We start from the raw sequence: 27,366 nt of genomic DNA on the forward strand, positions 1-27,366 counted from the left end.
CCTACCCTCCAGACTTAACTCCTCAGACCATTGTCACATGATCAACTTTTACTAGTCTGTAAGGCACAAGAACTAACTGCGCCACAAATCCTGCGTCCCTCATCGTGTTCCGCCCCAAAGCGGCAACAAAGTTCCTGTCGCAACATAAATTTACGATCTCAGAGACATCTTCGAGAGGCATGTGTTCAATGGCATGTTTATTAAACAAATGCTCACGACAGATTTTCACAACAGCAACAAATGTTATTACACTACATCAAATCTCCCTCAGTAAGGAAAAGACGGCAATTACAACAGGTTGATGGATTTGGATGATATTTGCCTGTTTTTTTTGGTGGGGGTTAAGCCACGTGTCTTCCTCACTCATCCTCCTTTTCTTCCTTTATTTTCTCTTTTTCCAAATTTTCCGATTTTATTATCTTCACTGCCTTTCTGGCTTTGTGTCCACGGAAGGCTGCTTGGATTGTGATAGCAGCATTCTCCTCTTTTTCTAGATCTTCGGGAGTCTGCTTCATGGAACGGAAAAAAACAAGAAAGTTCTTACCCCATATTCTGACATCTTAAAAATTGGTGCATAAATTGAATCATTTGGGATGAAACATTTGTGATCTGTTGCTTCCTAAACACATTTTATATACTGTCATGTAATTTTGTACCCAGCGGTGAATGCCAAAAATAGCAGGCATTTTGTTTTGCCTTACTTTAATGTTTTTGTAATAAAAGATCATTGTCAATCTCCCTCAAAATAGGTCTTATTTAAGTTTTCTGTGCAATAATATTTTTTTATGGGGGAAAATAATTAAGTCTTTGACAAGTGGTAAAATGTCAAGAAGGAAAGTAAATGTGCTGTTTCAAAATAGTCATGATTACATAAAATTGATAAAAGTCTAAACTTCTTAATTTCTCAATGATTAACTAATCAAAATCACACATTTAGATTGCCAAAAAGAAATCTAGTTAGTTGAAGAGTTTCAGCTTTAACACTGTCAGTTGAACTTTCAGTTTCCTTTAAAAAATTTTTTTGGCATAATTTACAATGAAATGTATAAATAAGTGTATAATTCAACAAATACATATATAACTTATATATTTTGAAATTATAAAAGTGATATGTATATATTTACACACTTTGGTATCACTGATAGGGAATGTATTTTTTTCCCCCCAAATCCTATGTCTAAGAGATAACTATTATTGTGGGTTGAGTATATATAGCTTTCCATTTTTTTTTTAATTTTAAAAAGTGACATCATGTTATAATAACATTTGGCAGTCACTTTTTCCATTAACTGTGTATCTTGGTTTTCTTTCACTATATTATTATTCAGTATATATAACTCTGTCTTTTTTTATGATACCATTTTATCCATTGTACCAATGCATTTTAATTTATTTACTTAGTCTTTTATTTACTTGGACTTTTGGGGTGTCTAAGCCTTGTTTCCTCCATTACAAATAGTGAGGCAGATCTAGCTCTTACACTTTTACATGCAAACAGAATGGTATAAAATTCTCTGAGATGATGTCTCAACATGGGCAAATGAATTATGTTGAAGTCAGAAACCATGGACTCTCAATTCAAATGTGTGAAAGTGTGTGTGAAGGTACCTATTAGATAAAATGACACTCTTTCCTCTTCTCTGATGTCCCACTGTATCTTATACCAATGTTAGGCTGATTGAGTTGTATTGATATAATTCTGAAATAACTTAGAAGGGCTATAAAGGGAAACTTATAAAGGAGACAGTTATAGCCCACCCTGTAGGAAATAAAGTAGTCCTTGAGGGGATGTCCATTTTGACTGCTAACTATTGGGTAACTAACTGGGAAATTAAGACATGAAAAGGAACTAAGAAGTTTTGGCCTTCAGCAGAAGAACAGAAAGAACAGTTCTTTCTCACTAGGGCTGGTCCTCTTGAGTCTAGACTATGAAGGATATAGATGGTGAAATGCTGGCGAATGATTACTACATGTTTAACAATGTCAAGTGAAATGTTCAACTTTTTTTCAGAAAAAATAAAAAAGTCTTCATATCTAGAATTTGCCATGGTCTTAAAATATTTTCACTGGTTTATTTCAAGCTATCAAAGTGACACGACTGATAAAGGGCTGTGTGCAGATGTGTACAATCATTTCTTCAGAGTTGGTTTAGCCTGTCATTTAACACAGGTTATCTCTGAGCGTAGACCTAGGTCCTTACTGTTTTGATGTAGGGTATTAGGTAGGAAGTCATTTCTGTAGAGGACAGGGCATGGAAGGTGAATAAGACACATAGCATAAAGCCATTTTATTTGGTTGTGTGTAATTCATTCCCTGTGAGTTTCCTTTTTTAATCTCTGAATCATTGCCATTGTGTGGCAGTGATAGCATCAATTAGTGATGCTATCAAAATGGTAAATCCCCAAAATGGTAGATGAAACGAAGGATCAGACAAGGGCTGTGAGTTCTGTTTTTCCATTCACTGACAGATCTGAAAAACTGAGATCTTATTTTTGATGAGAAAATTGAGTTTTCCTTTTTAAGAGGCTTGGCTAAAAATGATCTACCATTCTAGTTATTTAGAAGAAAAATCACAACTTTAGCAATATTAATAACAGAACAGATATGTATTTAGAGTACAAATTTAAATCGAGTAACATCATTTTTTGAAGGCATCCAATGTAACTTACCAATTTTGTGACTGATGTCTCCTCTTGCTCAGATTTTTCTTTTTCAGGTTCACTTTTCTCAGGTGGTTCTTGCTCCTGGGGAGAAGGAAGAGAACAAATAGGCAAGCTACTGCAGAATACCTCAAAACTTGAACCTTGCCAATTACTTTTGATTCTAATATCTTTTAGTGCTTTGTGACTACTGTATTATTCTCAGATGTCTATAGTCGTTTTTCTCAGACTTTAGTGTACCTACAAGCTACTGTGGGGTTTTTAAAAAATTTAGCATGTGATTTGCAAGCCTGGGATAAGGCTGAATTTCTATCAAGCTCTCTGTTGATGCCAAGGATCCTGGATCCCACGCAGTCCTTCTCAATCAGTGTTCCTCATCTGGCCCACAGAACACAGAATTTATCAGTATGTATTTTCTCATTTCTCCCAATGATGGTACTTAATTAGGATCATTCTAACATAACAAGGAGAAACAATGATTTCCTACAAACATGGGTACCTTTGCCTGGGAATCTTTGTTGATAAAGATTGGTTTTGTGAGTGCTGGTAAAGAGGAATATAGTTTTAGTGTCTGAACAGATTAACTTTAAAGAGAAAACTCTATACCATTACCTTTTTAAATTCTAACCAGTCTTTGTAAGATGACAATGGGTAATGAAATAAGTGGATGAATTTTTTAAAAGAAATATTATTCACTAGTTCAACAAGTATTTACTAAGTATCTGCTAATGCTGAACACCTTAATACCCAATAAAATCTGAGTAGTAACTGACAGAGTAATTATTCTGCAACTTTCCAGTATATTCTTCCTGTTGATTATCTTTAAAATCAAGCTTGATGGCTATAAGCAAGAACATTACAATTAAAAAGGTTTAATAAGATATTTGTGACGTCTCTCCCAGTTCTCATGATTCTGGGGAGATCCCTAATATTTGTTTTGGAGATGGAAGAAACAGCTAAATTCAATTGCTTTCACAGGACCATACCTTGAATGCATGGTTGTTATAGAAGCGGTCATCCACCTTACTCCCCCATTCTGCTGGATCAAAGCTGGTTTCTAAATAATAAAATAAAATAGTTTCAAATTTACTTTGAGATTAAAATACATAAAACCAGCTTTCCTTTTCAAACCACAGCATCTTTACTGACAGTTGAAACTCTTATTGATATTTATAGCCTAGCACTGTAGACATAACTGGTGGTCATTGCATGTATGATGACGAATATACATTAGATGAGACCTTGGGGATATTTAAAAGGCAGTAAAAAAAAAAGCACACAATTTTTACCTTTATAATAGTACTTATTAAAAAATGGAAGGGAAGAGAAGTACTTAATATATGTATAGAAACTTATAAACATGTATTAGGAAACACAAAAAATGTGTAAAAATAAATGCTAATAGGAAGGAAGTCTGGAAATGAGAAGGATGGTAGAGGATTTTGTTAAAGAAAAAATAGTTGTTACATACAGGAAGATTTTAAACAGAATTTTTCTTTAATGTTTTAAGAACTTAAAACTTAGAAAGTAAAGAGAATAATGTAATTGATTTTCATGTGCTTGTTATTCAAATCAACAATTACAAACTCAAAATTTATCGTATTTTCTCTGTAACCTCACTTACATTCCCATCCTTCTGATTATTTTCAAGCTAATACCAGGCATCTATTGTTTTACCCACTGTTTACTTCAGTATGTATTTCTAAGTTGTAAATCCATAAATATCATCTCACCTCAAAACACTAACAATTCCTTAAAACCACCAGCTATCCACAGTTCCGCCATTGTCTAATATATTATTATTATTACTATTTTATTGTTCGTTTGCTCAAAATATGAACCCAAGTAATGGGCATACTCAGCCTTTTGGCCCTGTTTTTGAAATCTTTTAAATGAAATTTCCCTATCTCATACCCTGTATTTTCCCCTTGCCATTTACTTGTTGACATAACTGGGTCATTTTTCCTTTGGAGTTTTCCACAGTTTAGGTATTTCTGATTCCATTCCCATGATGATTTGAAACAAGTTCCTGTGTCTTTTGAATTTCCTGTAGACTGATAGCAAGATTTGACTCAGGGTTGATTTTTTTTTGGAGGTGGTGGGACAAATGTATCTTAGAGTTAGTCTAAAGTAATTCTTTCAGATTACACAAGAACTGGTTATTTCTCATTTAATTTTTTTAAAAGATTTTTAAAAATTTATTTTTACAGAACTGGGGTATAGGCTAGAGGTATGGTGGGTAAGAGGATTCAGCAGAAACAGAGAAATAGAACAGGCAGATGAACTAAAATATACTGCTGAGGAGAGCAGCGGGTGGGCTCAGAGAGGTCTGCCACACCATGTGAGTCACTTCCTTGGGGGTGGAGGGATCAGCTTGCACTGCAGTGGCCTCAGAGAGCTTCATAATGAGGTGCTTTAACCGGTTACACCAGGGAGAGCCCCTCATTTTATTATTTTTATGGGTTCATTGATGATAACTGCTTATATAATACCTCGAGCGGATGCAAAATGTAATTTGATCATTATTTCTTTATTTCTGGAGTACTGAAAAAACAAATAATCTCATTATTTGATTACCCTGCAATACAGATCATAAAGAAAAGGCAGATTAAAGATTTGATTTCTCCTTTTAACATTTTCAGAATAAATGTTTAGTTCCCCTAGAATTCTCTCAAGAATAAAACACTAATTAGCTTTCATTTTAACATTATGAACTTTGAATACTTAAGAAATTGGATGAGTTTCTATCCATTGTATTTATTATTCTTATTGATGCTCTAATTGTCCAAAATCGGCCAAAATCATTCAGATGCTCAAATGCTCCTGAGTTATTTGGAAGCAATTCTAGTAATCTTTGAAAACTTCCTTATTTTCTGGTGAAGTAAGATATTTAGGAACTAGTGGTCATAGTCTAGGGAACAGGTGTTTACTGGTACTGAGTTGGTCTTTGGGGTCTTTTAAAAACTAGACAGTTAGGAAATATTTCACTCATTTTAAAGAAAGGAACTATATCACATGGCCCTAGTGATATTTTCAAATTCAATTTAGGATTGTAGGATTATATTAACTTCTTTCATTTTAATATGAGTGTTATTTTTCTGAACAAAAAATCTTATTCTTAATGGCAGGTTAGTTACTTGCCATGTCCTACACTATATTAAACATAATTTCAGAGCAACAATATTATATATTATTAATTACTGAAAACAATGTAAGATTTAAAAAAAAACAAACTTCATTTTGCTTTTAGGCTGTTTCTACCAGGATTGTACAGTAAATTACTGTGTTATAAAGTCACTTGAAATAACTCTTTTTTGTGTTATTGTACTCTCCATTCACTACTAGCTAGGTTCATTTGTTGCACTTTGCTTCTAAATTTTAGAATTTGTTTAATGATTTAAAAATTTAATTCTATTTTATAACTATGCTAAACATTTATGATTTTGAATTCAGAATATATTCAGAGCAGTTTAGCTTCTGTTCCTTCTTCTCCTGGAGGTAACAGTTTTAAAATATTTATACTTCCACTTAAAAATTATAAAATAACAGTTATGTATGCATATTAATAACAGTTAGGTAATTATGTCATATTAAACACACTTTTCTCCCCAACCTTACTTTACTTAATATATCCTGAACATCACTACATTGCATCATATAGAGACCTTCGTTTTTTCACAACTGTATATCATTTTATTGTGTTCTTTAGTTTTTCGGTATGTTCCCTCTGATGGGTTGTTTCCTCAAACAATGTAGTTAAAAGTAGTGGAATTTATGGAATAAGGGGTTATATACATGTAATTTTGATAGATACTGCCAAGAACCTCCTTGTTACCCCCTCTTTGGGGTTGCATCATTTTGTATCTTTTCTGGCAAAATCTACAAGTGCTTATTTCCCTTCTAGCTGTTTGAATAAATTGGTAAATTTTTTACTTTTTGCAAGGCAAAATGATTGTGGTCAGTGGTGCTACCCCACAATAGGTCTGAAATGAGTTTCTATCTTTATGAGTTACTTTGAGTATGTTTTCACATGTTAAAGCCATTTGGATTTATTTCTGTGTGAAATGTTTATCTCTTGCTCATTTTTTATGAGGTTGCTTTTTTCATTCACTGCTCTTACAAGCTCTTTGTTAGGTTTATTAACTTGTTGTGCTAAACATTGTAAATATTTTTTCTCAGTTTATCATTTGTAGTTTTATTTTCCTTATGGGGACCTTGACATGTAAAAGTTTACGTTTATGTTGTCAATTTTATCAGTATTTTCCATTTTTGGATTTTTTTTTTTTAAGATTTATTTATTCATACAGAACTGGGGTACAGGCCAGAGGCTCAGGAGCGGTGAGAGGCTTCACTAGAGACAGAGCGGGGAGCAGAACATGCAGATAGAGGAAGTACACTGCTGAGGGGAGCAACGGGCAGGTCAGGAGAGGTCTGCCTCTCCATGTGGTCACCTCCAGGGCAGGCGGGAATCTAACTCATGCAGAAGTGGTTTCAGCTTCTTAGTGTTGTGCCACTGCGCCACCAGGGAGGGCCCATTTTTGGATTTTTTTTTTAAGATTTTATTTATTTGTTCATACAGAACTGGGGTACAGGTCACAGGCTCAGGGGCAGCGAGAGGCTTCACCAGAGACAGAGTGGGTAGCAGAACAGGCAGATAGAGGAAGTACATTGCTGAGGGGAGCAGCGGGCAGGTCAGGAGAGGTCTGCCGCGCCATGTGGTCACCTCCGGTGCAGGCGGGAATTGAACTCATGCGGAAATGGCTTTAGCTTCTCAGTGCTGTGCTGTGCTTTAACCCGCTGCGCCACCAGGGAGGGCCTCCATTTTTGAATTTTAAAGTAACTTAAAAAACTTGGCAATTTTTACCTCTGGTTATAGAGAAATCCATTTGTGCTTTTTTGTAGTATTTGTATGTTTTTTTTTTTTAAAAAAAACTATTTAAATCTCTAATCTTGGAACTTATCCTATTGTATGATGTAAATAGTTGATCCATTTTTATCTTCTTTCATTCATCTCAATATCATTCAATAAAAAGCTCATCTTCTTTTCCCTAGTTATTCAAGATACCATTTATGTCATATTCTAACACATTTCCTGTCACAAAAAATCAAAATTCAGATTAGTAATTACCTATGGAGAGTTCTGATAAGGGAATTCTTGGTTTTCATGAAAGCGTGGGCAAGAGGGCTTTTCCTTTCCTTTCCTTTATGATACACTGAATTTTGATAACTATGTCAGTTGGCAGCAAATCACCTATTCACATGAATGGAAATGGGTGTGGTATTTAAAATATTTTCAAATAGATTTACACAATTTATTTTTTAACTAGGGGGATTGTGTTCTAAGACCATTAATTTAAATTGCCAACGACTCAAGTTGTTTTTGTCATAGGATGTTTTGAGTTCTAAAATTAAATGATGAAACCTTTACTGCATGACTTTGTAAAATTAATGTTATGATAAAATTAATGTTCATTACAATCCACCTCTTGCCCTATTAAGAGTTCTTGTAATAACTTTTTTGTGGCAATTAAGTTGCAGGTTGTGCAACAAATATTCACACTTAATCAGATCTGGAAAAGACCAGCAATATTCAAGGAATTAGTAGAGGTTTGTGCTCTGCCAAGGTTGAACAACAACTTAACAAAGACACGGGGGTGTAGCTGTGCAGTGTGTAAGGGGTTTGTTTCATTTCTAAGCTTGTGGTTTAGTATGGATGTTTGTGGTTTTTTCTAATCACCTTTATCACTGTTAATTCACCATAATCTAAAATGATGGCAGCTTATACAATATTGTTGTTCTAGTCAGAATAGTTTTTTTTGTAAAAACTTAAAACTATTAATTTCCACTTTGACACTGGGTCAGGTCTTGATAGTCATGATTATTTAAGGCTGGAGGTTTGGAAATTGTGTATATAAAATGAAGAAATTATTCTGGCTCTCAGTCAAATTGTCACTGTAAGCATGAAATCTTAGTATATGGGAAAGATGGGACCTTGGAAATGTAGAGAACGAACATAAATTACTTTCCCAGGTTGGAAGTTTATTTTTCAAAGCAAGTTTTCTCTGCCTTTAATATAAAGTTTATGTTCTCCAGTAAATACTAATTAATTTACTGTTAGGAGTGTAGGATTATTTTTTCCAACACTTACAATACTTTTAAGTGTGAAGACTCAAAATATAGAAAAAAACACAAATTCTCCTCCCAGGAAGAATAGATAGGCAAGTCTCTGGGAGGCATAGGAACAGCATGATGAAAACTGAGATCCAGAAGATGATCTCCTGAGGTTCCCATATACCAGTGTGTTCATGAGAAATACAATAAAAAAGATGTAGGCAATAAACTGGCAACCTTCAAAAATCTGAAATAACATGATTTAAGAAACCTGTTAAAAACACACGTTTCAAATAGTAAAAATTGTTATTTGAAACTACAGCTCTCATAAAAGCTTTCTGTGGAATAAGAAGTCTTAAGAGTCACAATAACAATGCTTGATCTCTTATTAAAAAAATTGTCTATTTAAAAAAGCTTACTCTCTCTTTTCTCTAGAAGATTCTCAAAATATGCTGCTGCAAAAGCTGGTATATTGTTCGGTTGTTCCCTCAGAATCTCGCGTGTCAGCCCTTCAAGAAGATTTCCAAATCCTTGTGGAATTCGGTATTGGGTGTTGGAGAATGGAATCGACATCTCCTTGGAAGTAACTGACTATTTTACCTAGAGATTCATTAAAGAGGTACTGTCTTTAAACTTGTCTGATTTTTGCCTATATAATCACCACTATGACAACACATTGTTTCTAAAACCCAAATTCTCTGGATTTTCAATTCTCCCCGCCCCCCCCCCCCAACATAGTCCAGGTCCATCCACTTCTTTTGGAGTTTTGAATTTATCATTATTAGAATCTTTACATTTAACGACCCATTTCATAGGTCAAATCATTTTGTAACATTACAAAAATAAGATTTTTAAACTAATACTAAGTACTTTTTCTCTGTCCCTCTCTGTCTTTAAGAGATGAGGGTAATTTTTGCTAACGTATAGGTAATTTGGAGAGAACGCTTGTTCAAACGTCATAATAAATAGCTGAGAAGACCCTCTTTAGGGTGTAAAAAAAAAAAAAAAGGTGGGCACTAATCCTGGTTCTAGAAATTAATTTGTTAGAAGAAGTCGTCTCACTTAGTTTTTGTTAGTTTGTACTTCTGAAGCATGACCTCACTGCCCCTAAATACTCTGGGAAGGCAGAGGGAGTGGCGGGCCAGAAGTGAGGGTGAGGGGTTGGTGGGGGGAGGGATAAAGTCCTGGTTTTGCAATACTAGCCTCCAAAGTTTGGGGATACTTTTCCCCTCAGGTTTTGTCTTGACCACGTCTTCTCCCCCTGTCTACGAATACAAAGACTCTATTAAAATAACTGACAAACAGTGGTTTGGGCTCTTGAGAATGCTTATTAATTTGTGTATATGTGAGAGGGTTAATGCCGAATAATGGTGGAAACAGTGGTGAGGACCTACGTGGGGGGGCGGGTGTGGTGGTGGAACTAGACGGTTTAAAGAGACCCAATCTGCGGGGGATTTTTTCTTTTCCTTTTTTTTTTTTTTTTTGAGGGCACAGAAGATGAGATATCATCCTAAGGCTGTGAAAAGCCGGAATAAAGGGCTAGTCGGCTACTGGACGTCGAGGACCCGGGATTTCAGGCTCTCAGAATGGGCTGAATTGGCTCTCAATCTTCCCGAGGGTTCCTAGGGTGCGTAGGGAATCCTGAGGGAAAACTAGAGGCGAAGGGGAAAGGTTTCGGTTTTGGAGAGGAAATAGGGGAAACCGCCTCACCTCCTCGTTTTCTCAAAGCTGGTGCCGATGGTTCAGGTTGTTTTTGCTCGTTGCTGGGTAACCGTTTTTTTCTTCAACTACGGCGGCCGAGAAGGGGGAGGCGTGGCCTCGCGGATTGAACGGCCCCGAGGTGGGCGGAGTCAAGCCGTAGCGGCCCCACTCAATCCCCGCCCGTGGCCCCGCCCCCACCCAAGTGTCCTTTTCAGAAGTCCAACGCTGGAGTGGATCCTCGCAAACATGAACGCGCCGGGATTTATCTTTGGGCTGGTGCTGCCATTAATCCTGCGGGCCGAAAGAAGTGCAGGTGAGGCGGCCCGGCCAGACCCTCTCCCGCAGCCTGTGCTGGCACGGAGACCCCAGTTCTCTTCAGGTGCCCCAACCGGCGCCCCCCTTTCAAGGCCGGGGTGGGAGCCTCGGCCAGCAAGAGAGTTCTCCCCTCCTGACCTCGGCTGCGGGTGTTTGCTGGGCGGGAGTTGCGTTTCTTCCTCTTCTTCCATTTCCTCCTTGTAGCATGTGGGGCACAGAGAGATTCATTTTACCTGGGTATGGGGATGGCCGGTCCAGGTGTGCCCGGGCCCTGGCCCTTACAGTCTTTGAACAACTGCTGGGACCTCGAAGGGGAGGGGGCGTAGCTAGTTAACTACAGTTTGGAAACAGGTGACTGAGTCATCGAAACATTTTAATGCTTCCCCCTCAGTGGTACCCTTGGGGAGGGTTTGCTTCAGGCAGGGTTTCTTGGGAGAATTAAATCCTTCTAGTTTAAGTGGTGATTAGGGCTAAGAAATACAGCCTCCTCACTAGCTCAGAATATTTAAGACTCAGCTTTGCTTTCTGGTGCAACTTACAGATACTAGTGATGGGATAATATGTATGGCATAGGAAAGAGCTGACTCACTTCATGGAAGTGGAATCCTGTCATTTCATACCTCAGACTGGACATTGGATCACAGCCACGGAGAAAGCAGGACGTGGAATCTGCCTACCCATGCAACATAAAGTGATGTTAGGCCAACTGTTTTTCCCTTTCAAACTACTCCAACAGTGGACTTCAAAGATCTCTATTAAGAAATGGAAGTTGAGGTGGGAGAATGGCGTGCAGAAAAGTGACTGCTGTTCTGGCCAAGAAATTCACATTAATGCAGCATCAGACCAAGTGTAAACTAGCAGCACTCTGCAAATGATTTCCTGCCTCTCATCCACAATCAGTGACCTTTCAGTACAGTTAATGAGGTGCAGAGAAATTTAAAGAACCATGCAACGCATTTTTAAAATCAGTTTTTCTGTTAAAAGTTAACCTTAATATTGTTATTTTATCTTTGCTTTGGGCCACCATCTTTATCAAGGATATTTTTCTTTCATTAATTTTCTAAATTATCTATCTTATTTTATTACATACTTTTTTATTTTTTATTTTTTTAAGATTTATTTATTTACTTATACAGAACTGGGGTACAGGCCAGAGATGCGGAGGGTGAGGATTCACCAGGGACAGAGTGGGGAGCAGAACAGGCAGAAGTACACTGCTGAGGGGAGCAGCGGGCGGGTCAGGAGAGGTCTGCCACGCCATGTGGTCACCTCTGGAGCTGGTGGGAATCGAACTCATGCAGAAGTGGCTTAAGCTTCTCAGTGCTGTGCTTTAACCCGCTGCGCCACTAGGGAGGGCCCTTTATTATATACTTTTAAAAAATGTATTCATGCATACAGAACTGGGGTACAGGCCAGAGGTGCAGGGGAGGTGAGAGGATTCACCAGGGACAGTGGGGAGCAGAATAGGAAGATTGAGGGGAGCAGTGGGCGGGTCAGGAGAGGTCTGCCATGCCATGTGGATCACCTCCCAGGCAGAATTCGAACTCATGCTGAAGTGGCTTTAGCTTCTTAGTGCTGTGCTTTCACCCTCTGCAGTACCAGGGAGGGCCCTTTTAATGCATATTTTGATATTTTTTCCTTGGAACTATCTCCTTCACCCTCCAGTTTATCATCTAATATTTGACAAAATGTATGTAGAAGTGAAACAATAAAATAAATACCACAGGCCGTCCAACAAATTAGAACATTGGTCTTTTTGTTGAAAACTACTCCCTGATGTTCCTCCCAGTTCCTCTCCAGAGGCAACTGCTGCAGCTCAGATTTTGGGTTTGATGTTTGGGGGTTCTTGGGTCCCTCTGAGAAAGATTTGACAGAGTTCCCTGTTAGTGGCACACAGTGAGTTTTTTTGAGGAAATGGTGTTTTCATAGACAGAAACAGGCAAAGCTGCACTTTAAAAGTTTATTAGGAAACAGAGAAAGGAGAAAGAAAGAGTCACCTGCATAGATAAAGGCTGCCAGAGAGCGCTGCATTTTGCCAGAGCATATGGTGATCTTTCATGGTGTTCATTGTGGCTCATTCCTCTGTGGATTCTTTTTTTTGATTTGGGGTCTGATTGAGTTATTTTCTGTAACTGATAATCCCTTCTACTCATACCTCCACTTCCTGGGAAATCCCTTAACTAACTAGTTTAACAATTGGTTCATCGTCTCTACCCCTACTTCTGGTTTTAGTCCTTGTGAGACCTTCTATCTAAATGTTTTTACTATAAGCTCCCATCAGTGACCACTGGACTAATTTTGATAGTCTATTTTTAAAGATGACTTTTCACTTCCCCAGAACACTATTCCCATTTTTCTACTCCAGTACCCAAATGAAGGAAACATTGGATCTGAAAGGCCCCCCCCCCAAAAAAAAGCTCTTTTCTAATGTTCCACTGTTTACTCTTACCAGTTTAGAATGTGAGCTTTATCAGAAGGACAAGGAAAATGGTTTTTCTTTGCTTTACACAGTTCTCTAATTGTGGCAGAATAGAAACTGAAGCAACTTTGAAATCAGCTGTCATAGTTTCTATCTGTCATAAACTATCTATGTAATCTCAGGCCAAGGAAGTTTAGTGCCTATTAGTATGTCCAGTCCAGCATTTGCCACTGTCAGCTTCTAGTAGAATGCAAGGTCCCTGCTGGCAAGGCCCTTTGTCCGTTGTTTTTCCTTTTTCTTTCACAGTTATATCTTCTGTACTTAAAATAGTGCCTGGAACATAGTAGGCATCAATAGATATTTGTTGAATTAATTAAAATATGCAAGCTATTTTTAAAAGTTACTTAATCTACTTGGGTCTCAGTCTGCCAGTCAGTAAATGATTATTATGCTCCAGAGTGTGAACAATCCTCCATTGCACCTGTAACATTCTTTAACTCAGAATGAAAATGTGTACAAAGAGCATCAGCGAAGGTAAAATAGATTGTCTTAAGAAGGTATTTCCCCCCCAGGCTGTGAGATATTTCCTTTAGTTTACAGGGGTCCTTATGCAAGTGCCTGCCAACTCTTCATTCCAGGCCCCAGGCCTTCCTTCTCTACTTCATTCCGGAGCCTTTCGTTTCAATTTTCGCACCATTTGAAGCACCTGCCCAAGACAAGGCCTTCCCACGCATATGCCTCTTTCCTTCCCTCCTGCAGGCTGCCAATGTGCTTATGCAATTCTGGGGTGTTGGAGTCTTTAGAGCATTTTGCTTGTGGTAGCTGTGAATCTCCAGCCCAGGAGGCCTGGTTCATGTAGGTTTTCATGATGGAGTAACTCATGAGAGAGTTGAGGATGCTCAGGGACTGGGCTGTTATTCAAAGTGCAGGACAAATAGGCCACTGAGTCTGTGGGAGACTCATTAGCTGTGCTGCCTGGCTAAGTATAGCCTTGGGCCACCATCATTTGTAGCTTCCAGGGAGGAAAATGTCACCCTTGTTACTTTTGATTCCCTTTCCTGCCTATCATTTTTGTTACAAACCCTTTAAAAAAATCTTAATTTTGGCAATTATTTTCTCCAAGGACTTTTAGCCTGCTTTGTTCAACTAATTGGGATGCAATTTAAGAAGTTGTTTGTTTCTCCTTGTAAGCTTTGATGAGATACTCACAGACAATTTGGATAGAAGCTTGTTATTAATAAAATACTTCCATATCCATGGATGTTAAAAATAGGAACCGTCTCGTTAAAGTGAGTCCTTATTCAGACTTGTTAGTGACTCCACAACAGTTTCAAGGGCTCTTCCTCTTCTTTTTCTCCTGTACTTTAGCTTGGGAAATGGGTAAGAGGGCTATGAAAGACCTTTGTTCAAATATTGTGGCCTTGTTTTTTTGCATCTTAATTTATCGGATTTGGTACAGATATTTATAAATGCTTGCTTAGAATTTTCAGTGGGTTGTCAAAAAGCCACAGTCAGGGGCATTATTTGAGGGAAATTGACACTGATAGGTTGGGACAGGGTTGGGGGCGGGAGGAAGGCTAGAGAAGGTGTGGGAGAGACGCAAGTTTCTTGATTTCTGTCTGTAACAAGTGGGTGTGGCTTAGTGAAAAAGAGAGAAAGGAAGTGGTTAATTTTTCTCATAAATGCCATTTGTGGGGTGCCTAAAAAGAGAATTTCATTGAGCTGGGAGGATAGAGACCAGCCTGAACGCCATGTTTGAGAGCCCAGAAAGACCAAGGGCTTGTGGCACTGGGTTGCCTGGAATCTTTGAGCTTTCCTTGTTGTTCATCTTGGTGCATTTTTTTTTAAAATCATTCTTGTTACTTTGCTTAGGTCATACAGAGGAGTAGATCTCATATTAGAAGACTCAGAGGTCTGGGTCTCTCCAAACTCTCCTGTTTAAAGACTATAGGAACTTTGCTGTTTAACTAGGATAAATCCTTGAATCCCCCCAGTGATGCTCTTCTATATGTTTGGCAAATTTTATAGGTGCTGGTTTTCACTTTGCTTCATACATCAATAACTACATGGTGCTGCAGAAGGAGCCTGCGGGGGCAGTGATTTGGGGCTATGGCATGCCTGGAGCCACGGTGACAGTGACCCTGGACCAGGACCAGGAAACCATCATGAACAAAGTGACCACTGTAAATGGTAAGGCAGCCTATCCTCTCTTCAGCCATTTGTCGTCTTCTGCCATCTGCTGGATTGTCTGAAAATGGATGCTTGTGCTATACTCATCCAGCTATCCATCCATAGCAGTGATTTGCATATTTACCTATGCTAGGCATTGAAAGTACAAAGCAAAATAAGACAGAGTCAAAGTCCCTGTGCTCAAGAGCTCAGAAATAATGGAAATAGACACCAAATCTCTTATGTTGTGACTATTCAGTCACATATGCTGCAGTGGGATAAATGCTACAAGGAAAGTATATGTGGTGTGTGGAGTACAGAAGACAAACATTTAACTCAGATTGGTTGGTGTGGGAAAGGTTTCCACAGAAGGTGACATTTGAGCTGCATCATACAGAAAGCAGAGGCAGTGTGGAGGAGTGGTTTAAGAACCTCCCTGTGCAATTTATTGTCTGCTTTAGGTCCTGACTCCAACACTCAGTGTTAAATCACCTTGGACGTTATTTAACATCTCTGTGTCACAGATAATAATAGCATTGGGTATTCTGTGAGGACTAAATACATTAGCACTTGTAAAGAACTTAGAGCAAGGCCCTGCAGACAGTAGGTACAAGTGTTAACTGTTAGCTGTTGTTATGGTTACCGTTATTATGATTTGCTTCATCAGTCCCTCCAGTATTTATTGAGTGCCTATTATGTGCTAGATTCCATGAAAGATACAGCGATGAGCAAAACAGATGGGGTCTCTCCCCTTATGAAGCTTATAGGTGGTGGACACAGAAGGATAACAGTTAAAATTAAGTGTGACTAGTGCCACAATTCCACAATCCAATTAGTTCCACAGGGGAAGTGTGGGGTGTAGTGGGAGTGCTTAGCAGGGTTCTTTTTTTTTTTTTTTAAAGATTTATTTATTTATGCATACAGAACTGGGGTATAGGCCAGAAGTGCAGGGGCGGTGAGAGGATTCACCAGAGACAAAGTGGGGAGCAGAACAGGCCGACTGACGAAGTACACTGCTGAGGGGAGCAGCGGGCGGGTCAGGAGAGGTCTGCCGCGCCATGTGGTTCACCTCCAGGGTAGGCGGGGATCAAACTCATGCAGAAGTGGCTTCAGCTTCTTAGTGCTGTGCTCTAACCCGCTGTGCCACCAGGGAGGGCCTTAGCAGGGTTCTTAATCTAAGGCTCCTCTTGAAGGATGACCAGGACAGACCAGGCAGAGGGAACAGCCTCTGGCAAAGGCTTGGAAGGCATGAATGGGCATGGGTCGGTGGAGAAGTGGCAAGCAGATTGGCTTGTCTGCACCTCTGAGATTCATGACTGATGGTGGAGGACAGGAAATATAGGGAGGCTTGTTTGTCATTGCTAGGGAGTGTATTTTCTTTTGGATTGGTGGATATCCAGCAGCATTATAATACAGTCAGATTTGCATTTTAGAAAGATGGCTCTGGCAACACTGTGAAAGAGGGATTGGAGGTTAGAGGTGGTGGGGTTTATTAGTGGGCTATTTGATGTTCATGTAATAGACACACAAAACTTGATTCAAGTTAGTGGCTGTGAGGCTTTTTAAAAAGTGAGAATTAACAGCCTTTATGAACACAGAGGTCCTTCTCTATCTAACAGATGTAAAGATGTATAAAGTAGTGTGTGCCTAGCAAAGCTGGAAGTGGCTGGGTACAGGAGAGGTGGCTGAAGGGTGGGTCAAATGCAGACCTGATTGTAAAATAGTTAGAGGTAGCTGTATGACCCTGAGGTGTAGAGGTGAGACTTAGACAGGTAAGGAGGCTGTGCTGGGGTTGGCAGAGCTAATGTGAGAGTTGTTGGTTTGAGGAGTGAATGACTTGAATGTTCTTACAGGATATACTGAAGAATTCAAGAGACTAACAGTGCTTTCTTTCTCTGTGGTGTCCATCTTAGAAATGAGCAACACAGAGTAGAAATAGTGCTACTCTCAGTAAATGATATCAACTAAAAAACCCCAAAGAATGCTGGTATTTAAAAATAAGAAATAGCATTTCCTGGATGCTAATAAATGACATTACCAATAAGGGAGAGGTGGAGCCTACTTAGTCCTGGAGAGATAGGTACAGAAAGCGTGAATACTACAGAGCATTTCAGTTATAAAAAGCATTATGTGCATTATTTTTAGTTATCCTCCCTCTGTCCAGCCCACCATTCCTGCTTCAGGACTAACATTTGGAGTGGCCAGAGGTGAGACAGGAGATGATGAGAAGGAAAAAAAGGTAATAATTAGGGAATGAGCCTCTTTTCCTTTATAGTGATGGTGAACCTTTTTACTTGCCTTAAGCTCAATTTTATAAATACCATTTGAGAGCTCAGTATTGATGCTAATTTCCCAGGAAAAAGTGATTGTCACTGGTGGTGGTGGGGAAGGTTTATTACTAGATTTCCTCCTTTGCTTGGTAGAGAAGACAGGCATTTCAGTTTATATAGATCTACACCTGCACTGCAGTGAACGTCTTGCTTAGTCTTGCCCATGAAACAAAATGAATGCAGTGTTTTGAAAGAAAGGCAGCACACATGTGAGAAATTCATAGGGAAGAATAAAAAAATACTTCTCAAAGGAGATGCTGCAGGAAATATAGAAGGGTTGACTTTTATGTTAAATGTTGATGAGGCCTCTGGGATTTTTCAGTTAGATTATCTCACTTTCCTACTTTGTCTACCTCTATAAACCATTTAACTTATCATCTGTAATCGCTTAAGTGCCCATTACAAAGTAGAATTTAACAACTTAGAGGTTTTTGTCCAGCAGGCCAACACACATTGGGAAAATTAAAACCTGAGGAAGATTGGTAATATTTGTTATCAAGATTGAAGTAAATTTATTTTCTCTAATCCAGGAAATATGAAAGTACAAAACCACGTAGGAAAGTAAAACTGGTTGCAGCGATAGCATGTTCACTGATTTTTAATGCTAGATAAGTCTCCATGAACGCAGGTGTTTAAAGCAATAAACTTAAAAAAAAAATACAGTAGTTTATTTTCACATCATGTTGTGCCTTTTTCCATCTCAGTTGTAATCCCCATGGCTTCTCATCACCAAATCACCCTGTACCATCACCACAGTCCAGTGCACACCCCCCCCCCCTTTTAGATCCCATTCCCCATTCTACCCATTCTACCTGTAAAATGTCTCTGGTATATAGTTGTTCATTATTATTATTTTCTCCCCTGGTCCTTTATACTCCTGCTATGAGTAAAACCATCTGGTATTTTTCCTTTTCTTTCTGGCTTAGTTCACTAATTACAATCTTTTCCAGCTCCATCCATGTTGCTGCAAAAAGCATGTGCTTTTTTTTTTTTTGGTTGCTGAGTAATATTCCATTGTGTATATATGTACCACATATTTTTAATCCACTCATCTACTTTTGGGCATTTGGGTTGTAAAACAATAAGCTTTTACTGTCTCACAATTCCTGCAGGTCGGAAGCTTGGCAGTCACTAGGCTGGGTTCTTGCTGGGTTCACAAGGCTCAAGAATCAAGGCTGAATCGAGTTCTCATCTGGCAGCTTGACTAGGGAATGATCCGTTTTTCAAGCTCCTTTTTGTTACAGGGCAGGGAGAGGGACACGGCTGAACCCCCAAACCTACCTGCTTTATAAAGGTTCTGCTATCTGCCACATCAAGACAAAATATATAATACCTTTAATGGAAAGGAACTTTAATACAATCAGTGTGCAATACAGAAAAGACAAAGAATATAGTTTCTAAATCAAACACCTGAAGTTACCCATTCCCTCGTGGGTAAAAGTCTACCCAAAAGGGGTAGGCTGAAAGCAAGGCCTGAAAGCCCACCACAAGCCTAAAGCACCTTCTGGAGGAGAACCATAGAAAAAGATCAGAAATGGCCAGACAAGTCTGGGAGGAGAAGAGCAAAATCGAAATCAAGATAAATGCTGCCATGGTTGACCTCTGCACAAGCCTCTCACGCACATCTGTTTCAAACAGTGCAGGACCAAGAAACAAGAAAAAGCTTCTTCATATGTCTGTTCCATGTGCCTTCCTCAGGTCACCTTCTGGCTCTCCAGCCTGCTTCCTTCCTCTTCAGTCTCCTCTCCAGATTCTTCTCTTCCCTGCATAGGTCCACCCTCCTTCTGGGTGGGCAGGGAACCTGAAATCTCCCCTTTTCCTGGGCACCACCCTGCTGCAATTTGGGTTTCTGCCAGATTCTCCGTTTGCCTCTAGAGTTCATGGCACCATCTCTGCCACATTAAATCTCTGACCCTCTTAAATCAAATCTTTGCACTCTCCTAAAAGGCCCCCTTACTAGGTCAAGCCCTCCAAGGGTCACCTCCCCTTATTAAAGTCAATTAGTTAGAGCCTTTAATTACACCTGCAGAATTCCTTAGTCTTTGTCATACAACATAGCTAATAAGGGTGACTTCACTTCCCCTTTGCCATTTTCTGTTGGCTGGAAGCAAATCAAGATTCTGCATGAACTTGAAAGGAGGGGATTATACACTTGACTTAATGGGGGTTACCTTAGGGTGTCTCTATCTTAGCATGCAGCTGCTTAAGTAACTTGCATAAGCAGTTTTATTGATAGAAAAATACTTAAGGTTTTTTCCTTGCATTCATAATTGTTGGCGGTGCAGATGGATTTTATGTAAAATGCAAAGCAGGTCAGGAAAGGGCAGTTAGGACAGTTCTTTATCTCCAAGTTATTTTCACAAATCACTGAATTAATTTGAGCTGGTTTGTGTAAGGCAAAAGTGAGTAGAGTTGCTTCTCCCAGCTCTAGGTTTTTCCTTTTGGGAAGGGAAAGGTTGTGGTTGATTTTCCTTTTTCTTCTTCTTGGTATCTGAGAATTGGCACAATAACCTGAAAAATAATTAACATTTGATGTGAATAGCAGAAAGAAAAAAAGGCAAGAAAGCACATTATGACTAATCATGCCTCTAGACAAATTGTTTTCAGTGTTTCCTTTTATTTGTTCTTCCCATTTTGAGGTGGGTATTAGTCAGGAAGATGGGGAGGAAAAGGAGATAGAGAAGAGGAACCAGAAGGAATAGAGCACCAGATATGCTCGCCCTTAGACATGAAATCACAAAGCTCTAGTCAGTTTGCATGATTTTCTTGTCAGTAGAAGCCAGGACTGGGGTTATTTCCTGCCATTTACTTGAAGTGGCAGGCTCATGCTAAGTACACAAGATAACTGTATCATGAAGGAAGGGAATGAGTCTTCCTAGGTGGGAGAAGAATGAATGTCAGGAAGCCGAGATTTTGTTTTTTAAGAGGACAAGCAGATAAAAGCTTAATAATAAAATATGTATTCCCTGTATACATGGGAGAGACCCAGCAGGACTGAGTAACTCTCCGGGGAAGCAAAGATTTGTATGCGAGCAAAATAAGAATTTAAGAAAATGTGGGTCTGTCTTGGTAGAGGATGTCACAAGTTAGCAAGTAATTACAGAAAAGAGGAACCAGAGCACTTACTGCTGAAGAGCCCTGCTGGGTGCAACAGCTCAACTGTCTGTGGTCAGTGACTCAATTTTATTTGGACTCAGTATAATGGACTTGGTGGGCAACACAGTGTTTAAAAACTCTACCTGGATTTTGTCAGTGGCGGTGAGCTCAATGGTAGCCAGCCACCCCTCACTGACAGCCCCGGCCTGATCAGGTCTCCTTATGAAATATGGCTTTTCTCCTTACGAAATGTGGTGGGTTTTGCCTGTACACTTTCACTCTCGCCTTCAGTCTGAGGAACAGTCTTCACAGGAGCTACTCTCCCCTGCAAGCCTCACAGAGGAGTACGTATGCATTACTTTACACGGTCGCTTCTGAGTAGACTTCAGTAACCTCTTTATAGGAGATTTGATTTCCTTTGCCTTGCCTGGCAGTTAATTTCACTTAACACTCATTATTGTGTCAGAGTTCATTTTTCTTTTATCAAGTGGGAGAGGAAAACAGAAATGAAAAGAATTTGAGGACTAGCACAGAAGGAAGGTCTTTGAGGAAGTTGAGCAGTTTCCTTGGAAGAGTAAATTCTTGGACATAAGGCCATGTCTGGATGCCTGGTTCCCTTAGAGTCTTTCTGTCCTGTGGGGCGCTCCATCTCTGGCTGTAGTAAGATGGCATTGCCATGTTTTGTCCAAATATCACCCCTCCTTCCATAGGCATTAGGGCGGCAAAACTTCAGCAACAGTGGAAGTGAAGGGAGTTTTCTTCACCAGCCATATTGTGAGGACTCAGGCTGAGTGTGAATACTTAATTACTAGCACTGACTAGGAATAGTTTAGTAGTAGAAGCTTAAAATACAGTGATTTCCTAGGTCTTCTGGGGGTTATCCTGTTCATCATCAATGAGTAATGCTGATGGCAGAAGGACAGAGCTCCAGTAAGAGATGTCAGTACAAGAAGCCTGGAAAGACCTTGGCAAGGCTGTATTTGGGACAGATTGCAGTGTCTGCCTGCTCAGAAGTGTGAGCCAGACGGAGCACATCACACCTGTGCGGCTCCATCTGTACCGAACTGCCCACTGTTTCCAAAACAGTGATTTTTCTGCTTTAGGTGAATTATACACTTAATATGTTGATGTCTGGCTATTGATGGTATAAAAACAATAGTGAACATTTGATCCTGGGCTTCACTGACCTCTTTGGGATGCCTTTGAGAGGAACAAGCACACACCTGTTCTCTGACCCCTGGGGCCTTTGGCCTTCTCTCCTGAGGCTCTGAGCAGGCCTTTCTCAGCTGAGCTGCTGTGATGCATGTGGGCTTGTCAGGCTTCTGTATCTCTCTTGCTGATTAGAAAGAGCTTAGCACAGTGTCTAGACATAGTAGCCACTCGGACAACATCTTTATATTTATTATTTTTTTATAGGTTGGTTTAATGACTTCAGGATGATCCATTTCTAGTTCTAACTGCTCTTTCCCTTTGAATTTACATTAATCTGATGAACATACATTATAAATCATTTTGTATCCTTTGGCATTATGCCAAGAATATTTATTTTAAAAAGATTATTTCTGTATTTATTTAATCTATTTTCCCTCATTTTTTTCCAACTTTGTTCATGTTGTTTGGTTCTTCTAGGGATAATTTTACCATTTTCAAGATATTTTCTTTAAGTTTCCGAGTATGATGTTGGCAGCGGTGGTGGGGTGAGTGGGTGAGAGGTAGGAAGGTGGTGGGGGGGTGGTTCCTAAGGAATATGCTTTGGATTTCTGAAATAGGGTCTTAGATAGCTTTTCATCCAATTGAGACCTAGAAGCTTTAAATCTGCTAAATAACTGTGAAAATAATTAATTGGGAAGGCCTCAATATCTTCACAGAGAGATTAATTTAGAGCCTCTGGCTACTTCTTTACCTGTCAGTTTTTCTTCCCCACAACTGTTGCCAGACAAACCCAGAGCCAGGTAGTATCAGTCTTTAGTAGTAGTGTGAGAGGGCCGGGGGACCCATGACAAGGATGGTACCATCAGTAAGGGGAGGTTTCAGATTGTAAATTATTTTCTCTAACTAATTTATGCTCACATGAGGTTGGATAATTATAAGTTAGTGGGGGCACTTGTATAAATCTGTTGTATTCCATTAATATTGACATTTCGACAGCAATAAGAATGTCTATTTTATGTTTTTGATTAAACTACCTTGAATTTTCATCTTTGTGTATTTTGGTCTAGTTTCATTTAGGATTGTAACTAGGCAATTTGTTTTTCTTTGGTTAAAAGTAAGGAGGGGTTGATGCAGATTAAGGAGAAAAATGCTTCTGCTTTCCTTGTTTCTATTTACTTGTCTGAAGCCCTCCAGTTGTCATAGCTTGACTTCATCCTGTCACAGAGGGTGGGGATAACCACAAATGAGTATGATGTCTGACTGCATTGGGTTGTAATTTTATTTATTAATTTGTTGATTAATTCTTCTGAATCTTGTTATGATTTCAGCACACTCAGGTATCTGGATGGTGGTATTAGATCCTATGAAGCCTGGTGGACCATTTGAATTGATGGCACAACAGAGTTTCCACAGAATAAACTCCACCCTGAAAGTTCATGATGTCTTATTTGGAGATGTCTGGCTTTGCAGTGGGCAAAGTAACATGGAGATGACAGTTTCACAGGTAATTTACAAAACCTTGGGAATAATAAAAAGGTTGATGATGAAGAAGAAAAAGAAGAGGAGGAAGAGGACAAGGAAAGGAAGGGAAAGGCAGAAACCTTCTGTTTTTTTTTTTTTTAAGATTTATTTTATTTATTTATACATACAAGAGCTGGGGTATAAGCCAGAGGTGTGGGGGATGAGAAGATTCACCAGAGACTGAGAAGATTCACCAGAGACAGAGTGGGGAGCAGAACAGACAGAACACTGCTGAGGGGAGCAGCGGGCGAGACAGGAAAGGTCTGCTGTGCCAGGTGGGTCAGCTCCCTGGCCAATGAATAGGTCATCTTCCTGGTCGGGGATTGAACTCATGCTTCAGAGGCTGCAGAGAGCTTCATAGTGCTGAGACTTAATCCCTTGCACCACTAGGGAGGCCCTGTTTTGGGCCAAGGTCTATTCTGCCTGCTTTCATGTGTAAATTAATTTGATTAAACAACTTTAGGACAAAACTGTTATTCCCATCTCACAGAGGAGGAAATGGGCCCACTGCCTAAGGTCACACAGTTAATAATGGAGCCAGGATATAATCTGATTATGTACCTCAGAGCCTGCTTGTTTAATTATGACAGCACTGCATTAAAGGCAGAAGCTAGAGAGTATCCGATGGTAGTGGAGATTTCATGTCAAAAGTAGATTTCTTTTCCTTTTGATTCATCTTAGAAGATGGGCTTCTGTAGAGAGTCTAGGAAGTCAAGGCAATTAGATTTTGTTTTACAGCTGAGCAATTAATATGCTATATGTTTTCTGTTGTCATGGAAATTTAAAAAATTAAGACTGAGTTTGGGCTTTTCTTTTACTGTCATATGACTTGGAGTAAATCACCTGGTATTTCTGAAATTTTTCTTTGAATTGTGGTGAAAATGATTGTGAAATGATATTTGTCATTTTCATCATAGGTAAGTACACAGTTCAGTGGCGTTAAATGCAGTGTCCAGCACCATTATTTTTAGTCAGAACTTTTTCATCATCCCCACATAAACTCTGTCCCATTAAAAAGTTCTCCTTTCTCCTACCTTCACCTGATAACCTGTATTCTGGGTTCCCTCTTTGAGTTTGCCTATTTTAGGTAGCTGATATAAGTGTAATCACAGATATCTGTTCTAGTCCTTGTTTTGAGTTATTATATATCCAAATGAGTGGAATTGGTTAACTGTCAGTTCTATAGATAACTTTTGAAAAAATCAAACCATTTTCCACAGGGCAGTATCACTTTACACTCATACCAGCAACATGTGAAGATTCTTGTTTCTCTATATCCTGGTTAATGTGTGTGTGTGTGTGTTTTGAGTACAACCATCTTAATACATGTGAAATGGTATCCTTTTTTGTTCATAGTCCATTTTTTGGACTATAGCCACGAGTAGGTGTGAAGTGGCATTCTTTGTGGTTTTGACTTGCATTTCCCTAATGGCCAATGATGGTCAGTATTGTTTCATGTACTTATTAGCCACTTGTATATCCTCTTTGGAGAATATCTGTTTAAGACCTTTGCCTGATTTTGAGTTGAATTGTTTGTTGTTGAACTGTGGGAATTTTAAAATATAGTCTAGGTATTAGTTGTTTGTTAGGTATATGATTTGCAAATATTTTCTCCATTTGGTAGGTTGTTTTATTACTTTCTTGACCAGTGTCCTGTGATAACATAGAAGTGCTTAAGTTTGATAAAGTCTATTTTTAAATTTCATCTTTTGTTGATTATACTTTCAATGTCATGGTCATGAAGATTATGCCAAATGTAGGGCCATGAAGATTTTTCCCATTGCCGTCTTCTAACTGTTTAGCTCTTATGTTTAGATCTCTGATTTTTTAAAAATTTATTTTTATTTTATTTTTTTAAAGATTTATTTATTTGTGCATACAGATACAGGGGTACAAGCCAGAGACTCAGGGGTACAGACCAGAGACTCAGGGATGGCGAAAGACTTCAGTAGAGACAGAGTGGGGAACAGAACAGGCAGATCAACAAAGTACACTGCTGAGAGGAGCAGCGGGCAGGTCAGGAGAGGTCTGCCACACCATGTGGTCACCTCCGGGGCAGGTGGGAATGGAACTCATGTGGAAGTGGCTTTAGCTTCTTAGTGCTATGCTTTAACCCGCTACGCCACCAGGGAGGGCCTCAGATCTCTGATTTTTTTAAAGATTATTTTTATATATGGTATAAGGTGAGGCTCTGACTTCATTCATTAGCAAGTGGAAATTTGATTTTCCCAGCACTCTTTGCTGAAAACTCTGTCCTCCCCCCCCCCCCCTTGAATGGTCTTGGCATTCTTATGAAAAATCAGTTGGCCATATAGGGGCCTCCCTGGTTGTGCAGGGGTTAAGCTTCATTGCCATCAGTTCAATTCCCAGCCAGGAGCTAACCCACATGGTGCAGCAGACCACTACCCACTGCTCCCCTCAGCAATGTATTGCAGTTAATCTACCTGTTCTGATCTCCATTCTGTCTCTGGTGAATCCTCTAACCTCCCCCACCTCTGGCCTACACCCTAGTTCTTATATGCATAAATAAAAAGAAAAAACTTAAAAAAATCAATTGGCCACATATATGAGGACTTACTTCTGGAATCTCTGTTATATTACATTGACTTATGTGTCTCTTATGGCAGCAACGTACTGTTTTAATGTCTACAGCTATGAGCTCAGTTTCAAAGTTGGAAAGTGTGAATCCTCTAACTTCATCTTTTTCAAGATTGTTTTGACTCTCAGGTTCCTTTGCAGGGCTGAATTTAAGGAATTGCTTTTCTATTTCTGAAGAAATGGTTCTTTGATAGGTATTGTATTGGTATCAACTCTAACATAATAAAAGTCTAGAATAGAAAGTGGATTTCTGTGTAGGGTATGAGAGGGAGTAGTTTATTTCTTGAAACCTCAGAATTAGCATCATTTCATTTGTTTAGTGGAAACAATCCAATTTAAAAATAAAAGTAAGGGAGAACATTAATATAAATTAGTATTAGGGCTGTCCTAGGGTAACAGCAACCTCATAGATACATTTCAATTTGGGTACAGACATGGATTTCCCATCTTGCCCCTTGCTCCCTTAAGGGTATTTCAGTAAACTTGCCTTTTCAATATAAATAAATTCTGTAAGTTTAACCTATTACTGAAAGATTAATATGTATTAATTTCTTTGGTACCTTTGCAATTAGGATGGATTTTCTTTGCTTATTTATATTTTCTGATTTTTCTACAATGAGCGTGGAATATCTGTAATTCTTCTTTTAAAGATATATTTATTTATGCATACAGAACTGGGATACAGGCCAGAGGCTCAGGGGTGGTGAGAGGATTCACCAGAGACAGAGTGGGGAGCAGAACAGGCTGATGGATGAAGTACATTGCTGAGGGGAGCAGCAGGTGGGTCAGGAGAGGTCTGCTGCGCCATGTGGATCACCTCCAGGGTGGGGATCAAACTCATCCTGAAGTGGCTGTAGCTTCTTAGTGCTTGCTTTAACCTGCTCGCTGCAACACCAGGGAGGGTGGAAATATCTGTAATTTTTAAAAGAAAGTTATAAAGATAAGAAATTGATATTTATATAACTAAGCTCTTAAATATCAATCATAGCTTCAGTTTATAGGCAGAAAAACACATTATATCAATAAGATCCTTAGGAATCCATTCCGTGAATTGTTGATTGAAAGAGTATGTTCTGCAGACTGTTTCTTTAGTAGGGTAAGAAATTGAAAAGATGATTGTCTTTAGCACTTTCCTTAAGACTCAATTTCTTCTTGAGTTGATTTTTATTTTTTTGCCTTTCTTTCATTGTCTACATTTTCTTCTTCTTTTTTTATAATATAATAGTTTATTTTTACATCATTTTGTACATTTTTTTTTCATCTCAATTGTAATCCCCATGGGTTTCCCATCACC

At 39.1% G+C, this 27,366-nt stretch overlaps 2 protein-coding genes across 3 annotated transcripts in view; one reads left to right on the forward strand and one right to left on the reverse strand.

Annotated features, from left to right (window-relative positions):
- Positions 1 to 201: 201 nt before the first annotated feature.
- Positions 202 to 10,531, reverse strand: SPA17 (sperm autoantigenic protein 17). 2 transcript variants are annotated; one of them, XM_012729486.1, is made up of 5 exons: positions 10,482 to 10,531; positions 9,191 to 9,371; positions 3,647 to 3,717; positions 2,670 to 2,744; positions 202 to 506 (listed from the first exon to the last, which is right to left on the reverse strand). In XM_012729486.1, the coding sequence occupies exons 2-5, from the start codon at positions 9,342 to 9,344 to the stop codon at positions 360 to 362; spliced, it is 447 nt and encodes a 148-aa protein (XP_012584940.1). In that variant the 5' UTR covers positions 9,345 to 9,371; positions 10,482 to 10,531; the 3' UTR covers positions 202 to 359. The 2 variants fall into 2 exon arrangements, with proteins under 2 accessions (XP_012584940.1, XP_004688841.1); XM_004688784.2 differs by having other exon boundaries at positions 202 to 509.
- A 148-nt stretch (positions 10,532 to 10,679) lies between these two features.
- Positions 10,680 to 27,366, forward strand: part of SIAE (sialic acid acetylesterase) — a 34,231-nt gene continuing 17,544 nt past the window's right edge. The window contains exons 1-3 of the mRNA XM_004688785.2: positions 10,680 to 10,785; positions 15,235 to 15,396; positions 23,282 to 23,457. Coding sequence (XP_004688842.1) covers positions 10,719 to 10,785; positions 15,235 to 15,396; positions 23,282 to 23,457 — 405 coding nt within the window. The 5' untranslated portion in view covers positions 10,680 to 10,718. The remainder of the gene's footprint in view (positions 10,786 to 15,234; positions 15,397 to 23,281; positions 23,458 to 27,366) is intronic.

The sequence above is a fragment of the Condylura cristata genome, unplaced genomic scaffold, assembly GCF_000260355.1.
Source record: "Condylura cristata isolate star-nosed mole 26May11 unplaced genomic scaffold, ConCri1.0 scaffold00025, whole genome shotgun sequence".
NCBI lineage: Eukaryota > Metazoa > Chordata > Mammalia > Eulipotyphla > Talpidae > Condylura > Condylura cristata.